The sequence below is a fragment of the Phyllostomus hastatus genome, unplaced genomic scaffold (genome assembly GCF_019186645.2).
Source record: "Phyllostomus hastatus isolate PE091 unplaced genomic scaffold, TTU_PhHast_1.1 phas_scaffold_501, whole genome shotgun sequence".
Classification (NCBI taxonomy): domain Eukaryota; kingdom Metazoa; phylum Chordata; class Mammalia; order Chiroptera; family Phyllostomidae; genus Phyllostomus; species Phyllostomus hastatus.
The window spans coordinates 39,524,979-39,542,589 of record NW_025334033.1 but is presented as its reverse complement, the minus strand read 5'-3'; the positions used below and the strand labels follow the sequence as shown (position 1 = coordinate 39,542,589).

Sequence of the window (17,611 nt, the reverse complement as noted above, 5' to 3'; positions counted from 1 at the left end):
AGCCACTTTGGGAAACCGTCTGGCAGTTCCTCAAAAGTTAAACACAGTATTGCCATATGAATCAGAAATTCTACTCTTAGGTGCTGGTATAGATCCATGAGAACTGCAAATATATTCCCACACAAAAACTGGTATATGAATGTTTATAGCAGCATTATTCATAGTAAAGACTGACAGCAACCCAAATGTCCATCAAGGACAAATGGACAGACACATGTGGTATGTCCATACACTGGAATATTATTTGACAATACAAAGAAATGAAGTACTGGTATATGCAACAACATGAATGCGCCCTGAGAACATTTAAGCTAAGTGAAAGAAGCCAGTCACAAATGACTACATATAACCACATATTCTATGATTTCATTTCTATGAAATGCTCAGAATAGGCAAATTCACAGAAACAGAGAGCAGACGAGAGGCTGCCAAGCGTTGATAGGGTTGGGGAGAAGTGGGGAGCGATGGCAAATGGGTAAAGGAGTTGCTTTTGGGGAGGGTGACAAAAATGTTCTAAAATTTATTGTACTGATGGTTGCAAAGTTCTGTGAATACAATAAAAGCAAGGGAATAGTACATTTTAATTGGTGAATCATATGGCACATGAATTTTTATCTCAATGAAGTTGTTATCTTGAAAAAAACAACAGGTGGGTGTGGGAACGGGACCTCCAGAAACCACAAGTTCCTGAAACTGGAATGATGCTGTTCTTCTGCTGTGACAGGGAGCCTGCTAGAGTACAAGGCACTCCTCGCTGCCCACTTTCTTTAAAGATTCACACAGCTGACCTCCTATTTGGGCTTGCTTTATTTATGAGATGATAAGGTTGCAGTAAGCTCTTCTGAAAGCAACCTATTTGGTATCACTTTTTAAAACATCAAATGAGTGACTCATCAGACAAGGCCAAGGGAACTACCTTGCAAAAACCAGCTCTGATGAGATGCTTTCCAACAGATACAAGCTGGGACCCACATTGGCTGGGACCCATGTTGGCTTGCTCATGGGAGGCAGATTAGCTTTCAAGAAAAGGAAAAGCATGGGATATTTATTTGTTAGGGTGTTGTGTCTAGAATATACCTGTATTACCTGCCTGCACTAGGATGTGGGGTGTACAGCCCCTACTAGGTGCCAGCCCTTTAAAAGAAGTTACCTGCTTTAATCTCCATACCAACCCTAGAGGAGAGAAGGGTCTATATTCCCATGTTATAGCCAAGAAAACAAACTCAGATTCCAACAGAAACCACCTTAAATGATGTCACTCTGGGTTGCAGTGGCCCGACTCCAAAGGCCATGCACTCTCGCCGCCCCACGTGGCCTCCCTCTCCTGTGAATTGGCAGAGGCCGAACTGCCTCTGCAACTGCTCGAGAAGAGCCAGGGCAGAGGTTTCCAGAGGCTTTGAGTCTACTTCCCTTGTCCCAGGACACCCTTGGCAGCTGTAGGGATTTGTGGTCTAAGTCCCTAAAATCAGAAGTAGACAAAAAATTCATCCCTCACTCACCAGGACAGATACAAACCTCAAGATAATTTGTTTTCCAATGGTTTCAGCTTCAAGTTCTGGTTTGGCATTGACTTTTTAACAACTAACAGCTGTAGGCGATTTTCACACAGAATAAAGACATCGACAAGGCAGAGGGTGGAATTCTCTCCCTTATGCGCACGGAACAATGAGCTGTCTTTGAGATGGACACGGCGCTGCCACCACACAGCCTGTGGCTTGGGGCTCATTTTGGGAGGATGACAGAATATGATTGAAAGGACAAGGGATGCGGATGCTTTGAGGGCACTAGCTCTGCCCACGACCACCGAGGAGGTCTTTGTCTATCAGCAACATCGGTCTCCTTAGGTTGACTTTTGGCTGTAACATGCTTTAAGTGGGAAATAAAACCAAGCCTGTCAACACATCACCGCTGCCCATCTTGGTAGCCATCATGGCAGATGATTCACTGCCCCTCCCTCAGAGAAAATTATGGGTCCTCCACCCGCACCAATGACCTCAGGCTTGGCCGTGTGACTTATGGCACCGATCTTTACAGAAGGACGATGCGTCCTTGTCCTGTGAACTCAGGAGTGGCCACACGCTATGCCTTGGCCAAAGAAATGTGGGCAGAAGTGACATGTCATTTCCAAGCACAAGCTCAGAGCCTGCTAGCAGTTGACCATGTCTCGCTTTCCTCTTCCACCAGGGCTGGGCCTTGGAGAGAAGACGGGGAGGAGCAGAACCACAGCTGACCGACACTGGTTACTTCTGCAGTTGTAACCACTGAGGTTCTGCTATCACAGGAAAAACTGGCTTACCATGACTAAGACAGTCATTAACACCAGTCCCCTCTGCTTCCCTTCTTACCTTCAATTGTGGCTCCTCCCACCTCACTTCCTCCAGAAAGTTTCCCTCCACCACCTCCCTCATCACTGTGTTTGCCATCACATTTCCACACATCAATGCACAAGTGGGATGTGCCTCTTTTATTGGTGGCATTATCCCTTTTTGGGTCCCCTTTGCTACTGAAACTGTCAGCTCTTTGGGAGCAGGTTCTAGTTTTCTAGCTTGAACCACCTCGCTAACACCAAGAACAGAGTTCTGTAGCGGTGAAGATGGCAGAGGGCGGAGGTGCCTGAAACACTGAAGTATTCAGTACCATAATGTAGAAACATGCTGCCGAGAGTACTCTCTTCTTTTTGCCAACGAGTTAACCTACTCAGGAGGAGACCTGAACTCAAACAACAGCTTCATAGTACTCCCTCATCCCGGCTTATCTTGTAGGAAAGAAAAGCTTAGAGGTGAATTCTGGTCTAGAAGCACTGAAGTGACACAGATCAGTTCAGATAATGCCCCTGGAGGGCGGTGACACAGCCTGCCTTACTTACAGGCAGTCACGCAGAACAACAGCACTCCCTAGTATCTGTTGAACAATACACACCGTCTGAGTAGAATAAACTCCATTACACAATGCCAGCGGTGACCAAGGCAGACAGACTACTCATGTAACCTGGAACCAGGCACTGGGACATTATACTATTTGTTATTCTCATTTAAATATTACATCAAATTAGAAGGAAGTATTATTTTTTCCCCACTTTACAGAAGACAGGCTCAGAAAAGTCATATGCTTTTTCCATACTTATACAGGTAATAAACTCAGAGCAGTAATCTGAACTAAGGTCTTCCTAATCTCCATGCCAGTGCCTTAATATCCTCTGGCCACACAGAACGGAAAGAAACACTGCTCCAGAGGGACCTGAGAAGCAAAGCTGAAGAAAGCCCTTATACCTCTTAGTGAGTGGGACTTACACCAGAGGCAGCGCTCCTTTTGGGATAGTGGATTCTAAAATATGATAGCATCTATAAAAAGTTTCCCACAACAGTTATTATTGCAATCCTATCATTAGGGTAAATAATTATACTGTACTTTAGTCATAATGTCTTTCATCAAAGGGTCAAGGACAGGAGGGGTAGTATGACTAATTTTTAGAAAGACATTAATACTGTACACTGGGAGTGGGGGATAAAAGAAGTATGGGGGACCCCCAGGAGGTATGAGGCAGATGAGGGAACTGTTTATGCACACAAGTACAGACTCTGGTTGGGATGGAGAGGAACTGGAAAGGGCAACTTAGGATGCATTGCTGCCACATGTTTGAAGACCTAAAGGTCTAAATCGCTCCACTTAAAGCACCAGCAAGGCCCTTTGATGTAGTCATGCTACCTTCCTCTTTCCCCCCTTTTTCCACAGGCTCCGGGCTGACAGTGCGGCTGCAGACATAAGGGACAGAGGGGGGTCATTTCACTGAAGCAGGGCAAGCCCACGGCTGGCCAAACCAACCACGCACATTCTCTCCTCTCCCTCCCAGCTCCCACCCACCGCCAGGATGGGAATCTGGGACTTACCACCAGTTCACTGAACATGACATCCAGCTCCTCCACAGGGGGCATGGGTAATGCTGGCTCCATGGTCTGAAGGGCAAAGTTGCTGTCATTTCGCAGCCGATATGTGATTTCTGGGTGATCGTTATTTCGGAAACAGCAAAAGATGAATGAAATCCCCCGTCCACCTCTCTTCCTTGGGGCCATGGCTGAACGCTGTTCTATTTCTTGAGTGACTACACTCTGCAAAAAGAGGACATGACATTGTTAAGAGTGCAAAGTGAAAAATGATTTTTTAAAAAATCAGACCAATTCAAGAGTCCCCTGCTCTGGAGGCCATGGCAGTGCCTTGCAGAGCATAGAGAGAATAACCCCAGGGAGTTTGGAGTCCAGTTGGGCACAGCACACATGTCTTTCTACTCGCTTGTTCAATGTTTCCTATGACCAGCTGCTGAGCAAACAGTGCAACCCAGTCAGCCTATACCACAGCAGACGCCGACATCACATTGGGCTACCGGCCATTCTTTGTACATTACATGCTCTTTCCTGCCAACTCATGTTGTTATTCCCCTTGTATGAATGACCTTCTCTTTCTTACCCCCAGATCTCTTACTCATCCTCTGTAGTGCAATTCTAATTTCCCCTTCTTTGCCTTCCCCAAGCAGAATTAATAATATATGTGCTAAGCAGCTATGGCATATCTATCCATTCCAGCTCACGTCGCCTTCTAAGTTTTGTAGGAGTGCATCCTCCTGTGAGACTGTGATAAGTCAAACGGAGGGAAGGGAGCTACGTATTAAGCATCTTGGGGCCCTGCACAGTGCCAGGAAGACAGGAGGCGCTCAGTTAATGTTGATTGTGTTAAATAACTTAAATTTAGAACAAAGGAAGAGTGACTTAACATGAACTAGAATGGTTGGAGATTTCCAAACATAAAAGATAAAATGAGTTCACTAATACGGAGATGGTTAAATGAATCACAGTGTATTCACACAATAGAATACTTTGCACTCATTAAAAAGAACAGGCATCTGTGTATCTAGATATGAAAATGTAGTTCAAGATGCTACACGATATATGTACTATGTACTACAGGATTACATGTTTTAAAGCATGTATGAATAGATGTAAGAAAGTGTTAACTGGCAATAACATCCAAAATAAAAATAGGGAATTGGAGAACTATTCACTGTACACCTTTTTAAATTTGAATGATTACCATAAAAACACATTTTTAATGACTGCATAGTTTTTTAAAGTTACAATGGTATGTACTGGCTTGCAAAGATACTATACTGTCGAGTGAAAAAAGAAAAACTTAAAGCGTTTATATGTAAATGCACAGCAAAAGGCCTGGAAAGATACACAGCAAATTCTTAACTGACAGAAAGAAAGGGGACTGGGAAAAGGTAAGAAAGGAAACATTCTTTTGGGAGAAAATATTTGTGTATAAATTTTGTAGATTTTCAATTTTTAAAAAGAGATAGGTAGGAAGAAAAAAGAAAAAGGCAGGGTGTGAATTGGCCCTTCATGAGTTGTGCCGGCAGGGGAGGAGAAATGCATCCGTGCAGGGAAGACAGAACAAGGATTCACAAAGGTGCAAATTTTGGGGAGAAGCCATGGGGAGTCAGACTGGAGAGGGGTGCCAGTGTGGAGACACTGCAGCCCTGCCTGAGGAGCCTGTATTCATCCCACAGGCAACAGGGAGTTAAATTTAGAAGCCTCTCCTACTCTTCTCTGAAAGAGAGAGAGAGGGAGCAAATGTGATTAGGTCTTGACCACTCTCATTTTTCAGAGCTGTGGGCAGGTGACCTTGCTGGAGAAACTACAGTGAACGCTGAGCGCCCTCACAGAGAGTACACTGCAGATAATCAGACGATAGAGCCAGCGCCACGTCCCGCCAGTGTCAGTGTGCCCTGATACAGAGCTAACACCACTGCAGGCACGTCCTCGAAGGGAAGGGAAGGCCCGAGGGGCAGGCAAAGGCCTGCAGCTATCCTTGAACTGATTTCAGTGCTGATACCCAGAAACAGGAACAGTGCTGTGTCACCTCCAAGGCCAAATTTAAAACCAGTGGGTAGCTGCTATAAGGAGACACAGGGAAGAACTTCCTAATGCCTGCAAATGGGACAGGTGGAAACGAGAAGTCCCTGGCTCTGTTGTCTTCAGACTAGACTGACTGGCCTGCTAGAAATGCCTACGGTGTAAGTGCCCCACTATGAGATGGGAGATGGGGGAGAGATGAGGGATTTTCCTTAGGTCATCTTCTCACTCCAGCTTCAATTCCAGCCGCTCTGTGCTTTTATCCATTTTGGATCTTGACTTATTTCTTACTAATCTTATTTTATAGAAAACCTCCTGTGGTTACTCACTGTAATTATAAGAATAACACAAAGGCCATCCAACAGTGTCCGGGGGTCTCCATGCTGGCCCCTGCCTGCCTCTCCACCTCACGGATGGAACATTCTTTGTGTGAGTCACTGCACTTCACCTACACTGGCCGTGCTGGCTCCTACCTCAGGGCCTCTGGACCAGCCAAGCCCTTCAGTGGCATATTCTGGCCCACATCTGTGCATAGCCAATTTTTCCTCATCATTGTGACCTCAACATAAGTTTCACTGTTTCAGAAGACATCTCCAACCATCTATCTGCAGTAGTGCTCCTTCCATGCCCCAGTCACTCTCGATCCTTTTAGCCCATCTGTTCTTCATGGTCACCACTGTTTGAAGTCACCCTATTGGATTATTTCATAGGCAGGGGCCTCACATATACTGTTTATCGCTGTGTCTCCAGCTCATGACAGTACACGAGACACATGTACTAACCTACTCAACGGAATGTGGTCTGGGCCCTCATAGCATTTTGCGACCCCAGGATGCACAATCAACAGAGTACTTTGTGATCTGGGTCTTTCTCCCCCATTGAAGAGACAACTCCAAAAGGAAATGCCCACCGCAAGTGTTGAATTGTGCCTTACACAAGTAGGAGTAACACCAAAGTACTTGGGAAATGAATGGAAAAACAACTGCTTTGTTTTTTTAAATGTATTTAGAAAGACAACTGCTTTAGTTTTGCATTTTGCAAGTTGTTTCACTTAAACCCAAGTTATACTGTGTTCTGGCTGTATTGAGGGTGGGCGAAGAGGAAATGTTAAGAGCTAACAATCAATCCAAAGCATTTTTTAAGTCTTAAAAAACCATCAATAGTTCTATAAGCCAATGAATATGAGAGTCTTGGCTAGTTTCTGAGATGTGTAATAAGATACAGAGCCTAGTACATTTAAGAAACTAATTGAAATCATTTTAATGAGAACAAAATATTGCCTTAACAGGTGATTTGTGTTCAAAAGCCTCAGTAAAGCCCAAAGGCCAAGTCTGATGCTGGTTTCTCTGTAGAACCCCAAATACAAGGTCCTCTTTCAAACGAAAACTTAAACTATAGATGATGGCAAAGACGTGAGATTTCTACCAAGCAACCATTTTTAATACACACGTCTGGAACTCCAATGCTCAGGGCCGAGTCTCCTAGACGGAGACCAAAACAAGAAGCAAAAGTAATCATTCCACTTGACCTCCTCAGTGACAGCAGACATGTCTAGCCAGTTAAATGCCCTAGCACTTCACTAATGAGAGATCCCAGCAACCGCCCCTGTGCCTGACTTTAGTTAAGTACATTCACACCCATCACATCATTCCATCATCCCCATTTCGCATATGAGGCTTTAGAGGGCACTTGGGAGGAGGCGGGGCAATTCGGAAAAGTTTGAGAGAGGCTTGATTTGCTGGTAAAGGCAAAGAGATGTTTATTCCGAGAAGCCTAATTGGCTGGGAGAGGGGCAGGGAAGCTTGGCAGAGGTCAGGAAACCTGCTTGCTTAATATGCTGGAATCTGGCCCCCACCCTCTCCAACCTCAAGGTCACGACATCAGTTCAGCCTACCCGCCTCTGCCTCTCCCTTAGGAATCACTGCAACAGCTTCTTAACTCTTCTCCCTGACCCTTGATTCCCAGACTCCAGGTTGGCAAATCTTTTCTGCAAAGGGCCAGATAATAAATATTACCGGCTTGTCAGGCCATTAAACCTCTATCACAATTAATCAACCCTACCATTTTATCATGAAAGCAGCCACAGGCATCTGTGATCATGGGTGTGCCCATGGGTCACTAAAACTTTATTTATGGATTCTGAAATCTGAATTTCATATAATGGCATGTCAAAAAATATTCTTTTTTTGATTCGCTGTACCATTTAAAAATGTGAAAACCATTCTTTGCTTGTGAACCACACGGAAACAGGTGGTGTGTCCACGTGGGTCCAGGGGTTGAGGGTTGTCGAAGTTGCCCTGGTCCATCATATTCACCCATTTAATTCATGAAGCCAGATGCTGATCAAATACCAATTAAATCTTAAGCACCGGGACAGGCACATAGGAAAGAGGGATGAAAATGAGACAATGTAACCTCAGAGAGCTTGTTTACTCTGAGGAAGGCAGAAAAAAAATCAGGTGAACTAAAACAAGTATTGATTTTGGTGAGTGTTACTGGGAACGCAAGAAGAAAGTGAAAGAAGCCAATGGTAATGGCGGTGGATAGCACGATCAGGGAAGGCCTTTCCAGGAGGGGCATTTAAACTGAGACCTACTGGGTAAATGGACCAGCTCTACAAATGTCAGGGAAGAAGATTCCACACAGGAAGGAGGGTGCACAGAAGCCAGAAGCAGGTGGGGGAACTTGGCACGCTTGAGTTAGGGTAGAAAGACCCCCCCCATCCAGTGCGGCTGGGGCACAGTGAGTAACAGGAGAGGGCAGGGGTGCCCAGACCCCAGGGCCGCATACACCAGAGTGAGGGGTCTGGGCTTTATTCTCAGCACGTCCTCAATCTGACTGTGCCACTCAGCCCTGCACTATCTCCCGGATAGAGTCCCACCTCCCAGACTGGATCACAGTGCCCTCAGTGTCCTGGCCCTTACCTACATTATTCTCTGCCCTTGTGTCCCGACACCCTGAATACTGTGTGCCCACCTGCCCCCGGCCCCCACATACCCCTGAGCATGCAGTCATCACACCGTAGCAGGGATCACACTTCTGAGCCCACAGCCCGGCAGTCCCCTCAGCCTCGTGTGCTCTAGTCCTTCTTAACCTGACCACCTTCCACTCACCATTCAAGACCCACTCAATTCTGCTGCATTTATAAACCTTCAGTTTCCCAGAGATGGTCACACATTTCTTTCTGCAACCCTAGCGATATATACATAATTGAATGCATTATTGTTGTTGTTTAAAAGGAAAATCATATCTGCTTCACACAACTAGACTATGAGATCCCGAGACAGGGGCCATGCTCCATTCAGTCCCTGGCACAGAGCTTATTCTCAACAAATATTTGTTGACTGCAAGAGCACAAATGCCCAAGTGAACAAACGATCTCATCCCTGAGCCTCAGGGTTGTGTGATTGTGTGATCTTCCCACAGTGGCCTGTAGATCTGTTTTTCACAACTGCCAAAATGTCAGAGGCCAATCAGATCGCCAAGTGTTCTTTAGCCACTTGTCAAACTTTCTGACGCTGACAGTAATCCCGCAAACAGACCTCACCCTTGGGGTATTTGCACCTTCCCTTTAGAGAGAAATTTCTTCTGGCTGAACTAACTGGTGCCTGTTTTTCCCACCCATCTTCAAGTAAGCTCTGTTGGAAATAGACCCACTAAGAGAGTCTCTGAGACGTTACCCCATTCCTTACATCCAGTGAACACTGCCCAAGACCCAGTCACTTACTCAGCTGTCATAGCTGAGCCTCCTCAATCCATGGGCCAGATGCAGCGTTTGGTGCTTGAGAAATAGATGAAGATGGCCCACAGATTAGAGAGATCACAGCCTTGCAGGAACATTTAGGGAGCAGTGAAGCTGGTCCTTCTGTCCAGCAAAGAGGAAATTCAGTTACTGAAACCAGGAGCCTATGTTTCCACATCTTGGGCCCCTTTTAATCAGCTTGGCTTGAAGGAAAGGACTAATTCACCATGACAACTGGGCCCTCAACCAGAAGACATCTTCTAATCTCAGCTTCTGGCATTGCTGCAGAAGGGGAAAGTCACTTCTGGGACATCCAGAATGCAATCCATCTACCACATTACAGATGACTATTGCTATGCTGTGCACAAGGAAGCAATTAAAAAGCTACTTAAGATTCTGGAGCAGGTGCATTTTGCTTAGCAAAGAATGAGAAATTTAATCCATCTGTGGCCTCATTCAAAGTCAGAGTCATTTGTACTGTCTTTAACAAAACAAACAGGACTCTCAACATGGTAACAGTCAGAAAAAAAATGAGAGCCAAACTTAAGGAATGTAGATGATGATAATCACGATGATAAAAAACACTGAAGAATAACTTACAGTATGCAAGAAAACCCTCTTTAACATCTTCCTCTGATAATGCCAAGTCACAACACTTGTGTGATGCTGACAGTTCGTTTTCCACAAAGCAATACCTGATCGGTTCCAAATCTATGGGGGAAGCTATGATCATGTAGACAAAATAGATCTGCATTGATCTATACATCATTTAAATTGGTTCACCAGAGACTTCTGCCATACATTTATCAGATGGCTGTCCAAACAGAGAAATATGCTCACTGGCTAGGTCACCAAGGTTTTCCTAGTCACTAAAGTGGTTACATGGGAAACAACAGCTTAGATGATGGAGGAGGGGGAAGGAAGGGAGACTCTGAGCTCCTCCCAGCCACCAAGCTGGTTCAACAGGCGAGTTTCTGCATGTATTTTTAGAGTGCATAGGGGACCACATATGCCATGGCCCATTTCTATTATTTTAATCAAGACAGTAATTCACATTTAATTCTCCAATTATAATTTCAACACTAAAATACTGTCATTGTTTCTTTATTATAAATGGTCTCTGGAGTCACTGAAACAATGCCACAGACATAAAAGATGGACAAGAGAAAACTTACGCCATAGGAGCAGCTAGAATACTTGGGAGAACACTCCATTTTAATGGCCATACCTCTTGTTTTCAGAGCTGCAGTTTACTCCATGTTTTTCATTTTTCTGAAGGGCCCTGACATGCAATTTGGGTTTCAACAACACGATAACATTAACCCAAATTCTCTTATCGCAAAGAATGTGAAAGGAAAAAAACTGCTTTGCTTCTTTCCTTGGCCATCTCACTCTCCTCTCACATTCCTCATGTCTGCTTTCATTTCCCAAGTACACTGGATGCCAAATACTATTTGGAGCGTTAAAAAAAAATCATGAGATACAGTCTAAAGGTTGTAGGAGAAACACTTGAAAGGAGATGTGTTTTCCCTGCAAGTTTCAACATCATCACCATCAGGAAATGGAAAGGGCGTTTCTCAGTAAGTGTGTCCAGTGTAGGGACAGCCCTCCCCATGTACTTTGGTCCCAAAAGGATGTTCTATTAGGGCACTTCTTGGAGGGGCTCCTGGAAATACACCCAGCAGTCAGTCCAGTCAGTCCAGTGACTTTTCTGACGCAAGGAGAAGACAACGCAGGCACCCCACCATCAACGAGGAAACCCAAAGCCAAGCATTCGAAAGGGCCCCTAGCGCCCTGGAAACACTTTTGCTGCCCAGCCCAAAGCAGAGCAGCGGAAGCAAGGCCACTCCCTCCTGTGTCCTCCCTGCATAGGCGCAGGCAGGGGGTGTGCAAAGTGGAAGCCAGAACCAATCCCCTGCCTCCCCCACTTCCTCCCTAGATAAGGGAGGAAGGAACCCAAGTGAAGTCCACGCACACCATCAAGCCAGACCCAGCCTCAGCCAGCACTTAATTAACAGTTGTTCTCCAAGCCTAAGTCACACACTGCTGCCAAAAACACCCTCTCCTTCATGTAAAGAGCAAAGGAGGAGACCTCTAGGTTTCACCCTAAAAAGCTGGCAATGACTGTTCTGTCATGACTCAATACTTTAACCATGGGTTTAGGGCATAAATCCCTACAGCCAATATAACACAGTTCTTGAGTGAGGAAGTCCATGCTGTTCACGTGACAGAAACCAGTCTGGAAGCCAGGACATCTCGTCTTGATCATCTGGGAGAAGAGCCAAGCCCAAAGTGTCATCGGAGCTCCCCTCCAAAGAATGCACAGCCTCGCCAGGGAGCCCGTGCCCTTGGGCCTGCAGACCCGCAGCCAGTCTGTGAGTTCAGTCAATAAACAAATTCAAGCTGAAACTGAAAGAAATGCAAATCACAATCCCCTTTTGGGTTTCTATCTTCATTGCCTCTAAGTGTTCCACTCAGACTGTACAAAGACGAAGTTCAGTGGGAGGGTTACACAAACATAGGAAGCTACAGCTTGATCGTCACATCAAAGCACTCATTCTTCCAAGAGGTCGAGTTTTGTTCTCTAACAAGCTGGGAAAGAAAGAAAAGAAAGAAAAGAAAGAAAGAGGGCGGGGAGAGAGAGAAAGAGGGAGAGGGAGAGAGAGAGAGAGACAGAGAGAGAGAGAGAGAGAGAGACAGAGAGAGAGAGAGAGACAGAGAGAGAGAGAGACAGAGAGAGAGAGAGAAAAGAAAAAGCGTGCAACTTTTTTTGTTGTTATTTCATACTACTTTATTTAGGAAGGTTCCACTTTCACTCCTCAGTAGATTTCATGTATTTCTCATATGCTTCTTCCTTCATTAGTTCATCGAGTTCTGCAGGCTTCCTCAGTGGTATCTTGATCAGCCAACTATCTTCATAAAATGATTGGTTGACAAGTCCTGGATTTTCTGCAAAAGCTTCATTAATTTCAGTTACTTTTCCTGATAAAGGAGAAGAGAGTTCACTGGCAGCTTTCACACTTCCCAAAGCACCAAACTCATCTTGTTTGTTCAATTTTGTCCCAATTTCAGGCAGACTGTGGTAAACAACATCTCCCAAAGCTTGCTGTGCAAAATTGCTGATTCCCACTGTTCCAGTACCATTTTCTGTTGTTACCCACTCATGTTTCTCTGTGAATTTATGCACTGAGAGCAGACTGGGGCCGGGGCACAGCGCCCAGACAGCACTTGCCCTTGGGCCCTAGGGCTGCCCCTCGGTGCACAGGCTGCAGCCCGCAGTCCTGGGCACCATGTTAGCAGGAGTGTGGGCAGCCTCTTGAAGAAAGCAGGTCTTTCAAAAAGGACACGAGAATAAAACATCACGGTCGCAAGAGCGGCATTTGTACATGGCAAGACACCAGCAACCACCTGCACTCTGTATGCGCTGGCCCTCTGCTGATCCCACAGAAATAGCCCCAACATCAGCCTTCGCCGCTACAGGTAACGTGGGGCCTCTTCAAATGTCTCTCCACCACGGTCCCTACACTGTAGGCATTTTAGGTTTCAGGCCTTCCCCCACAACCAGCCAACCTTTGGGTGCCATCCACATAGAAAATGCAACTGATATTAAAAGACATGGCCCCCAAAGAAATATATCATTAGGCATTTTGGGAACCTTCTCACAACTGAAACAATTCTGGCAAACCCTGAGAGAGAAGAGTTGGACAGTCATACACTTGGTTTGAATAGCTATATTTTCCGGATCTCCAGGCAACGCTCACTGTGAGTTAGAGATGACAAACTGAAGTGTTCTGGGCCAAGGACGCAGGGCGCCATCCTCACTGCAACGTTTAGGTCCCTTTCCCCCCGCCCCCGCCCCGGGGCCATGAGACACAGTCCCCTGGAAAAGTGACGACTGCCACTGACCTTCACAGCCTCAGCCGAGTGCTGTTCAACCTTACTCCTTCTCAAAGGCTATCACTACATTTTATCATCAAAGCACTCTTGCCAAGTATGTATAATTTGTATTTCTACACAGGTCTCTATGAAGGATAATGTCTACTGGCATCCTAGGGAAACTCTAGTTCTCTGAACGGAAAATAAAGGAAGAAAAGCTTGCCTAGAGGGCTTTATATGTTCATGTTTACTGTAAGCAAATTTAGAAACTCGCTAATTATGGTCCTCTTTTCATGTTCTTCCGACTACTTTTATGCCAAGATTACTTTAATACAATTGCAACAGGAGAAAATGAAACACCATGTAGAACAAAGTTCTTGGTTAAAATTAGCTTCTCTGGCAGCTATTAGGAAGCCCCCATAGTTTTCACGGCCAATGTCTGTGCTCTTCGGTTAGGGAAAAGCTGATGAACGGACACAATGTAACACAGGCAGCCGCGGAGGCAGGGCCTGGGTTCCAGTGCCAGCTCAACCACTTCTTCCTGGGAGTGACTTTAGGAATGACTTCGGCATCCTTAAGTTCTCTATAGCTGGCGGACTGTGGAGTGGCCATTACAAAGGGCAACAGGAACAATATTGCAAAGGTGGAGGGGGAATTTATGTTTGACAGCTACTGTGTGGTGAAAAGTATGTGAGCCAGATTCCTTTCTCTGACATTCCTGTGTGTATCAGCAGAACAAATTCCTGGAATGAGGCTGGTTTAATCTCTACAGGGCAGTTGTCATCACTAAGTCAAGGCTCTGCAGGTTAGTCAGCTTATCTGCAAACTGTGGGAAATTCTCTGAGGGTTTGGGGGTGTGTGCAAAAATGCATTAAAAAAAAAAAAAAGCCCTTCGCTTTCCTGTATATTCTACAGCACTGAACAGGTTTAACAGTTCAGTCCAACCACTTACACAAAAACTACCACGGAGCACACCCAGCCCAGTCCCTGCAAAGACGCCGAAATCTGCAGCTTCAACCCGCCTCCCCTTCGCACTGTCCTCAGTCACTGATCTCATCTACTGCTCAGCCTGCTTTCTACATCCACGGGCATCTTCTCTGCCCAGGAAAGTAACTATAAATAGGTCACCAATACAGAAAACCCACTGCGAGCACCCAGGGCCAGTGGCTTTCACACTTTTGCCTCAGCAAGATCATGCTGAACATGTGTGGACGCAGCCACCACTTGCCATTACAAATATAAAACATGTTTATAGTGAGCTAAATACATGGCGATTCCTGGGTTTAAAATGACAGTGGGATGAGTCTGCTGCTCAGAGGGGCTCATTCTGGGCAAGGCGAGCGCCACACCTATGCTCGGGCTGTTCCCTAGTGAGTCCTCCTCATGACGAGGCGGGGAGAAGCCACCCAGAAACAACAAGGACAGACGATGGGGAGTCATATTATGAAAACTGAAACTCCCTTTGAAAGAAGCACTCTGCCCTTCATAAAAACTCTACCTACAAATTTTACATAATAAATCTTCAGGAGAGGTTTATGGAGAGATGATAGTAAAAGCTTCAATGGAATGCAAGTTTAAGTATAGAAATAAGGCAGTAAAGGGGCACTCTGGGCTGCACCTGTTTCAGGTGTTGCATGGCTCTAGTCAGTGGGTGTTGGTCTTCAACCAGAACTGCCCCAGCCCTTCATGAGAGACACACACCCTCTGACAATCAGAAGTGAAGGCATTACTGTGTCATGTCAGCCTATAAAACTAATCTTAAAGGGACGGCACTAAAGAGACCTAGGAAAATAAAGCTTTGACCAGAGGTTTCCCTAGTCTCCCTTCATGTTGGGAACTGCCATAAGCACTCAGATATACAGCCCTCCAGAATCAGCACAAAATTATTTTTTTTAAACTGGGGAAGGGGACAACAGGGAGAGCCCTCAGCCCCACAACAGGCGATCTAATAACCTGTGGACGGAAAAGTTGACTGGTTCACCTTAGTGGGACAATCTACCTACTGCTATTTTTAATATACTAGCTCTTTGAGTCACATCTAAGAATTGCTATTGCATATCTAGGGATTAACCTACAGATATACTCATTCACACATGGGCACAGAGACATAATAACAAAATGTACACTGCAACATTGTAACATAAAGAAAACAGGATTCGTTATTGGTAACAAGAGAATCATCCAAGTGTCATTCATCAGAGGAATGTTTTAATACATGTTGGTGCATCCATAGTATAAAACACTGGTTCTCTTATCTTGATGCCCTGGATTGCCTCTGAACCAATTATATCAGATTCTCCAGTAGTCAGGGCCCAGGCATGGGACTTTTTCTAAACTTTACAGGTGATTCTAATGGGCAGGCAAGTCTGAAAACAGAATCTTATGCCCAGGTTCAAAGAATGTGCTAGGTCCATGGATACTGACACTGAGAGATGTAACATATTCATGGGGCTGGGGAGAAACAAATCAAGTTGCATAACAATACATATGTGTCACCTTTTATGTTAAAACTAAAACAAAACTGTTATTTGTAGCTATACACACAACACAATCCATACTTCTATACATCCATACTTCTACACATGTGAATGGATAGAAATCCATCCAGAAGTGGAAATATTAACTGTAAAGTCACTAAAATATTTAGCCAAATGCTTGGCACATGGAAGATGCTCAATAAATGGTGGCTATTATTTCCATGTGCATCTAAGCTTTTTGGAGCCTCTATGAATAGTTTCACGTGGATGATGAACTCTCATAAATGCATCATGCAAATGTCAGGAGTCTATTAAAATGAGAAAGTGTGTAAGCTTTCTCAATAACCTCATAAAACTTAAGTACACACCTGAAAACTTGTAAGTCATTACATTGATATCTTTTATTTAAAATTCCAGCTTGCTTTGTGCATTCTTGAAACCTATACCCCAAAATGCAGGCAGCTTCATTGTCAATATTATATTGATTTGTAAATCCACCAAGATGGCCCCTTTAAAAGTGATTCTATGTCAACAAATCTAAACACTTGGATGCAATGCTAGATGCCAATTCTGGCAAACCGAGAGAGGAAGAATATTCCCAAGGCTGCAGGCACCAGCTAGAAGGACAATAACATGACAAACTTTTTTAAAAAAATGTTTTGTTTTATTTTGTTTTAAATTCTGCATGTCCCCAAGAGGTAATTATGGGAGAATTTCCAGTTCACGAAAGCCACTATGTTGGACATTCTTCAAATGGTCACAGGGCCAGTTAGAAGAGAAGTCAGGAAATTCTATTATATTTTCCTTTTATCTGGCTCCGTTTCAATTAGACTTCTATTGTGGCTCAGAAATCATAAGGGCATCACAGATACAGTCCAAAACAAGAGGCTTAAGGATGCTCATACGGGAATGAAACTTAGTACTGAATACATTTTTGAGATACAGTCAAATATTTTAAAAACTGTATAATAGTACATTTAGTACAATTTTCAAAATTCTTCTATACTTTTAGGTACTTTCAAAAAAAGATGCATGAGCCATATTTATTGGGGCACTGATTGTTTGGCTACAATAACTTCAAGGCTGGTTTCTAGCAATTGTCTTTCAAGTTCATTCTCCTGAGCCTCCATCTTTAAAAGGTGAAATGTTTGGGGCCCCCCTTATCAGTCACTAAAAAAGTCACCACAATGCTTACAGAACCAGATGAAAACATGGTGATCATATGATTTATAGGAGGTAAGAAATTGTCTCCCCAGGACCAAGTTAAGACTTTATCAAGGAATTTCATGAAATTGAGGTCTGAATGCTAATCACAGTCCCATACGGTGATTCTAATTATTTCCTGACCACACCTCCAAAAAAGTTTATGTAATTGAAACCAGATTCCTTCCTATGTCACTAAATATTCATTGCAAACAGCTGCAAAGGAAATTTATTCTGAAAACTGCAAAGTAATTACCAGTATACTGTTATCAGTCTCAGGGAAATAAAGTTACCATTACTTTGGAAGAAAATGTTCCCCAGAAAAGTGAAACAAAAATGGATTTTTCTGAGATCTTTATGAGAACATAAGTACACATAGCTCATAGGACAAAAGTGGCCAGGTCTGA

At 44.4% G+C, this 17,611-nt stretch overlaps 1 protein-coding gene across 5 annotated transcripts in view; it reads right to left on the bottom strand.

Moving 5' to 3' along the window:
- DAAM1 (dishevelled associated activator of morphogenesis 1) overlaps positions 1-17,611 on the bottom strand; it is a 155,792-nt gene that overhangs the window by 87,540 nt on the left and 50,641 nt on the right. For all 5 annotated transcript variants that reach the window (XM_045822618.1, XM_045822617.1, XM_045822615.1 and 2 more), the window contains one exon: positions 3,888-4,106. In XM_045822618.1, coding sequence (XP_045678574.1) covers positions 3,888-4,070 — 183 coding nt within the window. In that variant the 5' untranslated portion in view covers positions 4,071-4,106. The remainder of the gene's footprint in view (positions 1-3,887; positions 4,107-17,611) is intronic.